Genomic DNA, 12622 nt, shown 5'->3' with positions numbered 1-12622 from the left:
TCCTAGTTTGTTGACGTTCGTGAAGACCTGATAGGCAGCATTACAGCATTGTTGTAAAAGGTAATACTCTGGGAATTTCGTGTTATTTCCCGCCAGTCTAAGATGTAGCCAAAACACTCAGCGTGGCGGCCCGAGTACATCCGGGTTAGAATCGATCTCCAGGAATCCATGTTCTTCTCCAGTGAATATACGGGTGAGGAAAAGGTCTTCTGCAATGTCACCTATACAGAATAAAGAAGTTGTATATCCATAAAGACTGAATATTACAGATCGCCGATATATAGCCTGTATATTACTGACAGCGGCGTTAAACAACAGTCAAACCCAGCCGGACGCTCTCCTTGTGGCCAGCAACTGCTGTAGTGCGATGTCCACACACTATCGCACAACTTTCAGCTAACGTAAATTTATGCTTCATGTTGAAATTCATTTTCCTGTAAAGTTTGCTACATGTTGCATGTGTGAATATGAGATCCATGACATGCACGCACGTGTTGGGGTGCACGACAGACTCACAGCAGGCCCTGTTCTTGCACGTTGTATTGTGTAGCCGTGTGCTGTAGGACATCGCGTTAACCCCGGAATATATCTACAGATGCCTTATTTACTGTCGGTAATGTAAACGTGTTATGAGACAGGATCTAGTCCGTGACGGTCAACGAGGGACTGCTCTAACGTTCGATATGATCATTTCATCACAAAATCTGAAAGTTATATTATAATCAAGTTATTAAAGTTGACATGCATCTGTTTCCTTGAAGGATTACGTCATCACGATGTAGGCACACAAACTTCATACACGGTACTGTACCTGACCTACCCGTCCACAGAGGAACATTGGGTGGAATGTGAAATAGTTGCAGGATGATTCCGTATGCCTTGGAGACACAGTAGCGGCAGCTGCACAACACTGCTATTACTGTAGATCTTCCTGTTGACATATCGACTCCCGTAATGGTTTACCACCATCTGTTCCAACAGGCAAGGGTAAGCATGAAAAGAGGCGGTGTTACAGAACAAGAAAAGGCTAGGAAGTACTGAATATTTCAGACACGTGTAGCCACAATGTTGGAAGCTGCATGTTTCTTGATGTCTCAGCTTGTTTACTTTTTTAACAATTCCCGGATGACTGCATGTCATACTCATACAATCATGACATGCCAGACAAATGACTTAACTAAATGACAGTTCGTTTTTTGTGTGGTTGCCAAGCTAGTGTTATATGACGGAGTCAAGTCGGATTCAATTCGACCATGACTTATAGATTAAACTCCCTTTTCTTTAACGAGAAATGTTTTCCAGAGCATATGCTCATTGCATGTGTTCTGAAATGATGACAAAATGCATGAAAAACACTGTTTCTGCATCTAAATGTATTACATTCATTCTTAATTACATTCATTCTCTGAAGTCTCGGTTTAATGTTGTAGGCGAATCACATGATGACACCAATTACTGCATGGGCTTGACAACACGTGTCACCTAAAATTTATTGTACCGAAAGATGCCAGACTTATTGGTAGGGTATAGGTAGACAAATGCTGTATTAACCGGAACCGTCCAGACTTGTTGGGGTTTACATAGACAAATACTGTACTAACCGGATGATGCCAGACTTGTTGGGGGTTTACTAGGACAAATACTGTATTCACCGGATGATGCCAAACTTACTGGCGGGGTTTACTAGGACAAATACTGTACTAACCGGATAATGCCAGACTTGTTGGGGGTTAAATAAGACAAATACTGTACTAACCGGATGATGCCAGACTTGTTGGGGGTTAAATAAGACAAATACTGTACTAACCGGATGATGCCAGACTTGTTGGGGGTTTACATAGACAAATATTGTACTAACCGGATGATGCCAGACTTGTTGGGGGTTTACTAAGACAAATATTGTACTAACCGGATGATGCCAGACTTGTTGAGGGTTTACTAAGACAAATACTGTACTAACCGGAAGATGCCAGACTTGTTGGGGGTTAAATAAGACAAATACTGTACTAACCGGATAATGCCAGACTTGTTGGGGGTTTACATAGACAAATATTGTACTAACCGGATGATGCCAGACTTGTTGGGGGTTTACTTAGACAAATATTGTACTAACAGGGTAATGCCAGACTTGTTGGGGGTTTACTAAGACAAATACTGTACTAACCGGATGATGTCAGACTTGTTGGGGGTTTACTTAGACAAATATTGTACTAACCGGATAATGCCAGACTTGTTGGGAGCTAAATAAGACAAATACTGTACTAACCGGATAATGCCAGACTTATTGGGGGTTTACATAGACAAATACTGTATTCGCCGGAAGATGCCAGAATTGTTGGGGGTTTACTAAGACAAATACTGTATTCACCGGAAGATGCCAGACTTGTTGGGGGTTTACTAAGACAAATGCTGTATTCACCGGATGATACCAGACTTGTTGGGGGTTTACTAAGACAAATACTGTACTAACCGGAAGATGCCAGACTTGTTTGGGTTTACTTAGACAAATACTGTATTCGCCGGATGATGCCAGACTTGATGGGGTTTTACTAAGACAAATACTGTACTAACCGGAAGATGCCAGACTTACTGGCGGGGTTTACTAAGACAAATACTGTCAGAAGAGGTGTGTTGGGTACGTGTCTACATTGGGTACGTCAACCTAAATACGTATTGTCAGATGAATGGTGGATATGTCCTTACTTATTCCGGGGTGCTTATACACGTCATCCTCAATAAAATTTAAGTACTTTTTAAACTCGCCAATCCGCCAAGTAAAGCATGAACGCCAAAATGCAGCTCCAGTCATTGTTTTCAGATGTTTCAATTACCTCTACAATACAGTGTAAATCATATATGTTTGATTCATGTCTAAAAGTAGTTATGTTTAGGTACTAGGGTATTTCTGGGAGGAACTAATCAAGGTACATGCACAACGTTCTCTAACATGTGCTTCAACAGCGCCCGAGCAGCGCAGGTAGTGTTACCTGCGGTTCCGGATGAAGGCCCCCAGCTGCAGTATTATCTGACTGTTGACAGCCGTCAGGGTGGGGGTATTAGGACCACAATGAGGGTATAGTCAATGGAGGTAAGGCGGATTATAGGGTGCCGCCTTCAACCGCTCCGCTGACCGCGTCTCATCACAAGGGACAGAGCACCACCTTCAGATAACACATGCATATTTGATGGATAATCGACAGATGAAATATACATCAGCGGTTTCATCCGGGCGAAGGTATGTATAAGTCATCCACTGTTTCATCCAGATATTGCTATTTTGTAAGAGCACAGTTTTAAAAGTTTCTTTAAAAACACTAAAAAGGTTAGTCACATGTTGGCAATACAATAAGACATAATGTATTGACATGTGGATCACTGCGGTGTATGGATTGTAGTATCTGTCTGGCTTCATGACGGAAACTGTCCTAGCGCACAGGGTTAGTCCAGTTCTAAAACACAGACAACTGACTTGATGGGTATAGTTTCCTACTCACACCGAATAAACCCACACTTGAGATGCGAAGGGAATTAACTCATGTCAAACTCACGTTATGTTAGTTGCATTGGGAGGACCTCGACAAATGGCGAACTGTGTTATTCTTATACTCCTACAATACGCGTTCTGACTTTCTGATCATTCATTTCATCTTGCATGGGAAACTGCATTGAACCGTTGTCAACTAAACATTTAACAGCAAAACAGATATCTCGTGTGGTAGAATGCAGATGCTAGTTTACTGAATTACCTGAATGTCTGTAGCTACTGTGGACACCGGAGTGTCTACCATAGAGTTCGCGTGAACCATGTTCTTAAATGCTTCTTATGATTCTAGTAATTCTAGGACTGGAAATGCACAGAAAAAGAAGAAAACAACTCTTAATTAGTAAATACAATACGTATGTAGTTGGTATATTCACCAAACACCAGTGTACATCGATACTGGACAGGACTCCAGAGCAGGTGTTGGTTCATGCCATACCCAAATGCAAGAGTCATCATATATCATCGTCAGATGTAATTGTGAAGGTGTGGGAGATTTACGTGAGCGCCATAATTACTCCCAGAAGTAATAGATCCAGGTGTGTTTAACACGGGGATAAGTAGAGGTACTGTGTTCACGTAAGTATAAGTCTCATGGGGGCTCACCCACTGATATAATGGTAACCATGAAACGCAGATAGCTTGAACACAATCCCGTATCACACTATAATGTCTGACAGATATACACCATGGCAGGGACTGACGCCAGGCGGTTAGACGGGCATACCGTGTAGCTCAATGTTCTTAGACGGATCTAGGTGTGTGCGTGTGTGTGTGTGCGTGTGTGTGTGTGTGTGTGTGTGTGTGAGAGAGAGAGAGAGAGTGAGAGAGAGTGTGTGTGTAAGTGTGTGTATATCTGTCAGACATTATAGTGTGATACGGGATCGTGTTCAAGCTATCTGCATTTCATGGTTACCATGATATCAGTGGGTGAGCCCCCGTGAGACTTATACTTACGTGAACATTTGAATTAAAATGGGTTTGTTTGTTCCGATCAAAATTGTATATATTCAGTGACTGAGCTTTAGTCTAACGTTGGGGAGAAAGAGACGACTAGTGTCTTAATGAGAGCTGTGCACGTTCCAGGGAGAATAATATATATTGACTTGGAAATTTGCTGAGGTTTGTCTCCAATGAATGTTACACATTCCCTGGTATTCCTAACACCAGTCGCCAAAGTGCTCGTGCACAAGGCTAGGTACACCTGGATGTTTCCTGGGCACCACGCAACGTGATTAACTCAGTGATCTCACCGTTGAGCTCGGAGTTTATGTAAACCTTTTTCCAGGTCCGTTTTGTAAGTGCAATGAATGAATCAACAGTAATTAACGATTAAACATTGCGCCCTGGTGGTGGAACCACCAGATACGGAGCGTGCTGGTGTAGCCTGATTGGTCCAGGACTAGTTGTGGTTTAACTCGAATATTGCCCACCCTGGCATTAAACATCAAATCTCGCAACACAACTGAGTCTTTGTATGATCTGGTTCCATGACATCATTTACAGCCTCTGACACAGCATAAGGTTATGAAACCCTCTAGACCTGACACCAGGATGTTTCAACCTTAACTAAGACATTGTTGTCTAACATGTCGCAAGTGCACGGCTTGAGTGAACTCCCAACACACCGCGTTTCACTAACCCAGGCCATCGCTTCCCCAGCCTTGTTGTCACTGGAGCGCACAGCCAGCATTATGGGACTCTCAATATAAGAATGAAGTCCAACTGCGTTCGTTTCAAAACTAATTCTACGCCTTTCATTAAAATCACACAGCGTAGAGTTATCCGCGTCATTCCCCCCAATTTTCTCCTTCCTGAGATCCTTGCGACGAGACGCCCAGAGAGTTCCCCCGGCCCCCACCCCAGCTAACACAAACTCCAGGCTGATGTACCCACCATGTGCAGGACTTGGCGGCCCCAAAAGCGTGCAACAATTATACTGAACAAAAATAAAAACTCAACATTTGGGGAAGTGAGTTATACTGAAAACTGGTTGGTACAAGGTGCTTAGTATGGACGAATACCTAAAATAGACATTAAGGCGAGGATTTGTGGATGTCAGTTTCGACAAGTTTGAGGGACACGACGTTTGAGAGTATAGTCTTACAGTATTATTTATTTACATGTTAAATAACAATAACAACGGTGACAAGATAACAAGGGAATCCAGTAGTTAATTAGCACTAAATTGGTTAGAGATGGATAAGAAAAGCACACGTTAACAATCCTTTAGAGACAGACAATTCTTATATGCCACGCCTCACATATGTTGAACGTGGAGGTGTATTTGTCATGCTCCAGGTCTACCTGTCTGCTGTGGCAGTTGCACGTACTATGCGATGCAGCAGACGTGTGGCGTCACATGCATGTGACATGCATGCAGTCCGATTCGACATGTGACCTCAACCTCAACCAGTAGAGGTCACTGCAACTGCCCAGACCATGAGCATCTTTGTTTGTTTGCTGAACACAGCGCTCAGTAAGTTTTAGTTATATGACTGCAGTCTGTAAAGAGTGTAGTGCAGTCCAGATACTCAGAGACTGGTATTATGACTATCGGTCTACACAATTGTAAGGCAGGCAATGAAACAACGTTGTCTCGTTATGAATGAGAGCGGCGACATACACAGCGCGGGACAAGCTCCAATACAATCATGGCAACACTGGTGAAATGGCAAAGGGACTCCTTGTTGCTACTGTTGTCCGTGGAGGGATGATTGTGAACTGTAGTAAATGTGATTACAACATTCTTTGCATAAGACACAAAATCCTTGGTGTCGTCCCGAATCAACCAGTAGATGTCGATGGGCGTCTGTACATGACTTAATATCAATTAGTAATGGTACAGCAGCTATGGAAACCCAAGTGTCCTGTCCACTCGGTGTCATAACAAATGCAAGGCAACTGTTCACCCGAAAAACACGGGATGTGACATGATATGACACGGGATGGTATGACAAGGATTGCATGACGTGGAATAATATGTCATGGTATGGTATGGTATGGTATGGGAAGATGTGGCACGGGATTATATGGCACGGGATGATATTTCATCGGATGGTATGACACGTGATGATATTTCATCGGATGGTATGACACGGGGTGATATGGCTTGGGATGATGTGATACGGGATGATATGGCATGGAATAATATTTCACGAGATGGAATGGCATGGGATGTTTTGACAGTGGATGATTTTGCATGGGATAATATGACACGGACTGATATGGCACGTGAAGATGTGATATGGGATGATATAAGACATGGTGATGTGACACGGGATGAAATGACACCGGATGATGTGGCATGGGATCATATAGCACGGATGTGGCACGAGTCTATATAGGGGAGAGGATGGTACGTCATTTCATGTTCAGTGTAAAGTAGAACGTGTCGGTTTCATGGCCGTCTGTCTGTCTGTCTGTCTGTCCACGTCACCATCTGGTGTATGTTTTCAGGTATTTTCACGATGGCGTAACGCTCCAGGGCTACTCATAGAGACAATGATGGTTGGACGTAAAGACGAAAGCAGTTACACTACCAAAGACAAGCGACGCCATCTTTCGGTCATCAAGGAAGATTCTGACGGAGATGAACATTCGGCGAATGCTACGGAAACTACCGAAGATCACCGACGAAGCGTCGATCACTCTTCAGCTTTGTCGAAGTTGAAAGAGACAACTGCGAGGTTGAAACTGATCACGCGCAGGGCCAGTATACTTGCCTGGCAAGCTGAACACATCGAGAAACCTAAGTTTCCACCCAAAGAAGTTCTACTGAATGAAAACGACGGAAAGTTGACTGACGACAGAAAGAAGCGGATCAACGACGCCCTGGAGTGGTTACGTAACGAGCTGGTCAGTTGGCCCAGTTAAGACACCTGTGTACAATCAATCTTTTATCCACTGAATACCCCGCGTAACCAGACGTAAAATCACTGGAATTTATACATGTCCTAGTCAGCTTGTCATTGTCATTAAATTTCAGGTTACATCTATTAGAACAAATTCCCCCTGTATTAGGGGGATTCTGATTTAAGAGGACTCGCTGAAGGGAGGGGCATTTCCAGATCTGCGGGGTTAATTGTTTGTTTTGCTTAGAACGTAACTGGCATTTGACACGTACCTACACAAATTTATGCTTTTCAGTCTGTTACCACCACTGTATTCCCTATCAACCATGTACTTGACACCGTGTACTCGTACTTGTCTCAACTTTTAAATTTACCCTTTCATGTCACAGGAAGAGATGCGCGCGCAGGATCAAACACTCGCGAGACAGTTTCTGACCATCAAACAAGACATCGCGCAGCTAAAGTTGCGCAGAAGTTGTGAAGAACACCAGGAAATGTTAGAAGATGTCCAATCAGAGCTCGAGGAGATTGACGAGATGTCGGATGTCCTTGACCTTCCCGTATCGACACTGAGTGACACTCCTTTGAAACATCTCGGCATTACACGGATGAACATGTCACGCCGGAGGTTCTCCATGTGTTGATGGGCCGCTGCTTAGTGGCTACATCTACACATTGCCGACTCGGGTTCTATTCTCCACGTGGCTATAGCGTATGATATAACGGCGCCATGTTGCTACATCAGAGGTTAGTCAAGGGTCGAGGAATACCACCCGCTCACAAAACTGTCAGGGGAATATCACATGTTAGTGTGCACAGCGTAACTCATATCTTGCATCAAACTCTATCGAAGATCACGTTCGCCTTAACGCTTACTCAATGCTTCACAGTGGAAGGTAGTTTGTGCTGGGAGAAATGACTGTCTTAGCTCGTGGAATACTCTTATCCAATGGAAGATAGTAGCATGAACTCGTTCCCTTGACAACATACAGCAGACAGTGTCTCATGGTGTGTACTGCAAGCACATTCCATTAGACGTGGTATCTTGCTTGAGGGGAAGTGTTGTACACAGTGTTGTACAGACCGTATACTCAGCTCGTGTGTCCATGTCCCGAGAATGTCAGGTGGTTCACGTGCACAAACCACAATGAAATCAACTTCTAATCTCAGAACCCTTATATATTCCTTAAAATTTCAAATATTTATGTGTATTTAGAGTCCCAAATGTACCAATGCAGGCAGCTATCAATGTGTACAGTTTAAACAAGTGATATGATGTATTTGTTAGAAAACGTGACTTTTTGTCATTATTTGATCACCCCATCGACACCACATGCTTAATGTTCTTCAATTAACAAGTCGTAGGGAACATTGTATAAACACAACAAGCACTGAAGTGATTCTCTGTAAGAACACATGCAGGTTTTTGTTGACGCAGGGATGTCCTGTGGCATCATCGTCAGCATTAAGTCGACTTGTGTGCTGCACGTGGCAGCTGCACTTTGTTGGATTCCGAAAACCATCCTAATGCCAGTTGTATTACAGTCAGACAACACTCAAAATCGCGGTCGGTAGCTGTGTTGGTCAGCTGTGAGGTGATTGTAGTCGGTAGATGTGCTGGTCTCCTGTGACATGCTAGTAGCTCTGTCGGTCAGCTGCGAGGTCTATTTGTCATATTTTCGATTACATCGTTTCCAATGAGCCACTTACTCACCCAACCACTGACTGACTGACTGACTGACTCACTCACTGTAACAACTCTGTCCCAAGACATACAACTAACACGTGAACTCTGTGCCATGTAAGCGTGCGAATATTTTAAGTGTGTTTCGTTTACCTGAACAGTCTGTGCGTCACAGCCTCGAATGCACGTGTGGGGTGAAGGTATTGCGTGTAGTGTGTGGGGGTTTGGGGTGTAGTGGAAGTGGGGTGTTAGTGGGCGTGGGGTGTGGTCGGTAGGTGGGGATTGGTGTAGGTGTAGGGTGTGGTTGGTGTAGGATGTAGTGAGTGCAGGTGTGGTGTAGTGAATGTGTGTGGGGTGTAGTAAGTGGGTGTGGGGTGTAGGTTAGTTCGGATGTAGGTCAGCTGTGTTCATGCAATGACAGGTTATGGTAACATGTAAACTTCATGAAACGATACCTGTCAGCAGAGTTTGTGTGTTGGATTACCATGACGGATTGCAAAGATATAACTCGATTTAATACAACACTGCCGTGAAGAAATACTGGTAACCTTAGAACAAATAACTGTTACAAACAAGCACATCAGTTACAGTTTTATTTTTCATATGCATGTCTATTTACAGTAAGGCTATTGAGCGCATATGGTGTTTGCTATAGCACGTATGACCAATGTTGATGTACATATGCACAAAGTTACTACATACCTGTACAGTGGTTGAACACGTGTCAAACGTAAAACACGCATATACAACGTTCTAACACTCACACAGATCATTACAACACGCATGGGGAACATGGTAATAGGTATTATTTCTCAGTGTATGAAGAGATATACAACATGGCTGTGACTGTCGGGACATTGATACCACACTGCCATGTGACATTTACCACCGATTCATTCCATACAGCATCAGGCAGCAGTTTGTAAACATGTTAACTTCAGCTTTCAGGCATATGCGATGAAATATATCATGCAAAGATTATTGGACATTTTTTTAAGATGAATCTACAGGAGCATCCTGATCGTTCTGGAGGCACAATGACAGTGATGCCAATCATGACAACTAGCCTTACAACTAGCCTTACAACTAGTCTTACAACTAGCCTTACAACTAGCCTTACCACTAGCCTTACAACTAGCCTTACAACTAGCCTTACCACTAGCCTTACAACTAGCCTTACCACTAGCCTTACAACTAGCCTTACAACTAGTCTTACAACTAGCCTTACAACTAGCCTTACCACTAGCCTTACAACTAGTCTTACAACTAGCATTACAACTAGCCTTACCACTAGCCTTACAACTAGCCTTACAACTAGCCTTACAACTAGTCTTACAACTAGCCTTACAACTAGCCTTACCACTAGCCTTACCACTAGCATTACAACTAGTCTTACAACTAGCCTTACAACTAGCCTTACCACTAGCCTTACAACTAGCCTTACAACTAGCCTTACAACTAGCCTTACAACTAGCCTTACCACTAGCCTTACAACTAGCCTTACCACTAGCCTTACCACTAGCATTACAACTAGCCTTACAACTAGCCTTACCACTAGCCTTACAACTAGCCTTACCACTAGCCTTACAACTAGCCTTACAACTAGCCTTACCACTAGCCTTACCACTAGCCTTACCACTAGCCTTACCACTAGCCTTACAACTAGCCTTACAACTAGTCTTACAACTAGCCTTACCACTAGTCTTACAACTAGCCTTACAACTAGCCTTACAACTAGCCTTACCACTAGCCTTACCACTAGCCTTACAACTAGCCTTACAACTAGCCTTACCACTAGCCTTACAACTAGCCTTACAACTAGCCTTACCACTAGCCTTACCACTAGCCTTACCACTAGTCTTACAACTAGCCTTACAACTAGCCTTCCAACTAGCCTTACAACTAGCCTTACAACTAGCCTTACAACTAGCCTTACAACTAACCTTACAACTAGCCTTACCACTAGCCTTACAACTAGCCTTACCACTAGCCTTACAACTAGCCTTACAACTAGCCTTACCACTAGCCTTACAACTAGCCTTACAACTAGCCTTACCACTAGCCTTACAACTAGCCTTACAACTAGCCTTACAACTAGCCTTACAACTAGCATTACAACTAGCCTTACCACTAGCCCGATCCCGTTAGTCGCCTAAGCATGGGTTACTGAAGATCAGCTGTAGTCAGGATCTTCACCTGTGGAACGCCATGAAGGTGATGGTCGATGCTGGGGAGCTTATATTTCAAGGACGTTAACCACACACAGACTGTTTGCTTTGAATTCTATGGACGTTAACCACGCACAGTACGGTTGTCTTACATTCTATGGACGTTACGCACACACAGTCCGGTTGTCGTGCATTCTATAGACGTTAACCACACACATTCAGTATAAGTTATCACATCGTGTCGACGGAAATACGGGGTTTTATCAGTCCCGAGTAAGGTTGTATTCCCCGAGCCGGAGCCGGAGCCGGAGCCGGAGGCGAGGGAAACTGATAAAACCCCGTATTTCCCTCGACACGATGTGATAACGGATTTATCTAGCGGAATATTTTCACTAAATCAGGACAAAACAACACGTATCGAATCAACTTGCTGCCATGTTGACACCAGCTGATCGTTTGACCTCAATGCACCGCACGTTACGAAAGGCTTGTCGATGCACGCTTTTCTCACTTCGCGTCGTCACCGAGGCGTAGCGGGGTGACACGACTTTTATACTCCCGCTCGCGGATCGTGATGGATGTACATGGTATTTTATCAGAGTCACGTGGACCAATCAAAACTCGACATTCTTACATGAGGCTAGATAATGGACGTTAACCACGCACAGTCTGATTGTCTTACATTCTATGGACGTTAACCACGCACAGCCTGGTTGTCTTGCATTCTATAGACGTTAACCACACATAGACTGGTTGTCTTACATTCTATGGACGTTAACCACTCACGGTCTTGTTGTCTTGCATTCTATAGACGTTAACCACACACAGACTGGTTGTCTTACATTCTATGGACGTTAACCACTCACGGTCTTGTTGTCTTGCATTCTATAGACGTTAACCACACACAGACTGGTTGTCTTACATTCTATGGACGTTAATCACTCACGGTCTTGTCTTGCATTCTACGGACGTTAACCACTCACATTCTGATTGTCTTACATTCTATGGACGTTAACCACACATAGACTGGTTGTCTTACATTCTATGGACGTTAACCACTCACGGTCTTGTTGTCTTGCATTCTATGGACGTTAACCACGCACAGTCTGATTGTCTTACATTCTATGGACGTTAACCACACACAGACTGGTTGTCTTACATTCTATGGACGTTAACCACTCACGGTATTGTTGTCTTGCATTCTATGGACGTTAACCACTCACAGTCTGGTTGTCTTACATTCTATGGACGTTAACCACGCACAGACTGGTTGTCTTACATTCTATGGACGTTAACCACACATAGACTGGTTGTCTTACATTCTATGGACGTTAACCACTCACGGTCTTGTTGTCTTGCATTCTATAGACGTTAA

The 12622-nt window shown here is 43.6% G+C and overlaps 2 protein-coding genes across 2 annotated transcripts; both read left to right on the top strand.

The window, feature by feature from the left end:
* The first annotated feature begins 3063 nt into the window (after positions 1-3063).
* Positions 3064-8692, top strand: LOC137277183 (protein FAM167B-like). Its single transcript, XM_067808859.1, has 3 exons — positions 3064-3235; positions 7001-7399; positions 7785-8692. Exons 2-3 carry the CDS (start codon positions 7046-7048, stop codon positions 8037-8039), a joined length of 609 nt encoding a protein of 202 aa, XP_067664960.1. The 5' UTR covers positions 3064-3235; positions 7001-7045; the 3' UTR covers positions 8040-8692.
* LOC137279122 (hepatitis A virus cellular receptor 1-like) lies at positions 8126-11235 on the top strand. The gene is made up of 2 exons (XM_067811598.1): positions 8126-8142; positions 10566-11235. Exons 1-2 carry the CDS (start codon positions 8126-8128, stop codon positions 11233-11235), a joined length of 687 nt encoding a protein of 228 aa, XP_067667699.1.
* Positions 11236-12622: the final 1387 nt, after the last annotated feature.

The sequence above is a fragment of the Haliotis asinina genome, chromosome 3, assembly GCF_037392515.1.
Source record: "Haliotis asinina isolate JCU_RB_2024 chromosome 3, JCU_Hal_asi_v2, whole genome shotgun sequence".
NCBI classification, from domain to species: domain Eukaryota; kingdom Metazoa; phylum Mollusca; class Gastropoda; order Lepetellida; family Haliotidae; genus Haliotis; species Haliotis asinina.
This window is presented reverse-complemented; position numbering and strand designations above follow the sequence as displayed.

Bases quoted from the DNA above. Each gene is read 5' to 3' on its own strand.
- LOC137277183 (XM_067808859.1), top strand. From the start codon at position 7,046: ATGATGGTTGGACGTAAAGACGAAAGCAGTTACACTACCAAAGACAAG. The intron at 7,400-7,784 runs GTCAGTTGGCCC...TTCATGTCACAG, and splicing joins AGTGGTTACGTAACGAGCTG to GAAGAGATGCGCGCGCAGGA.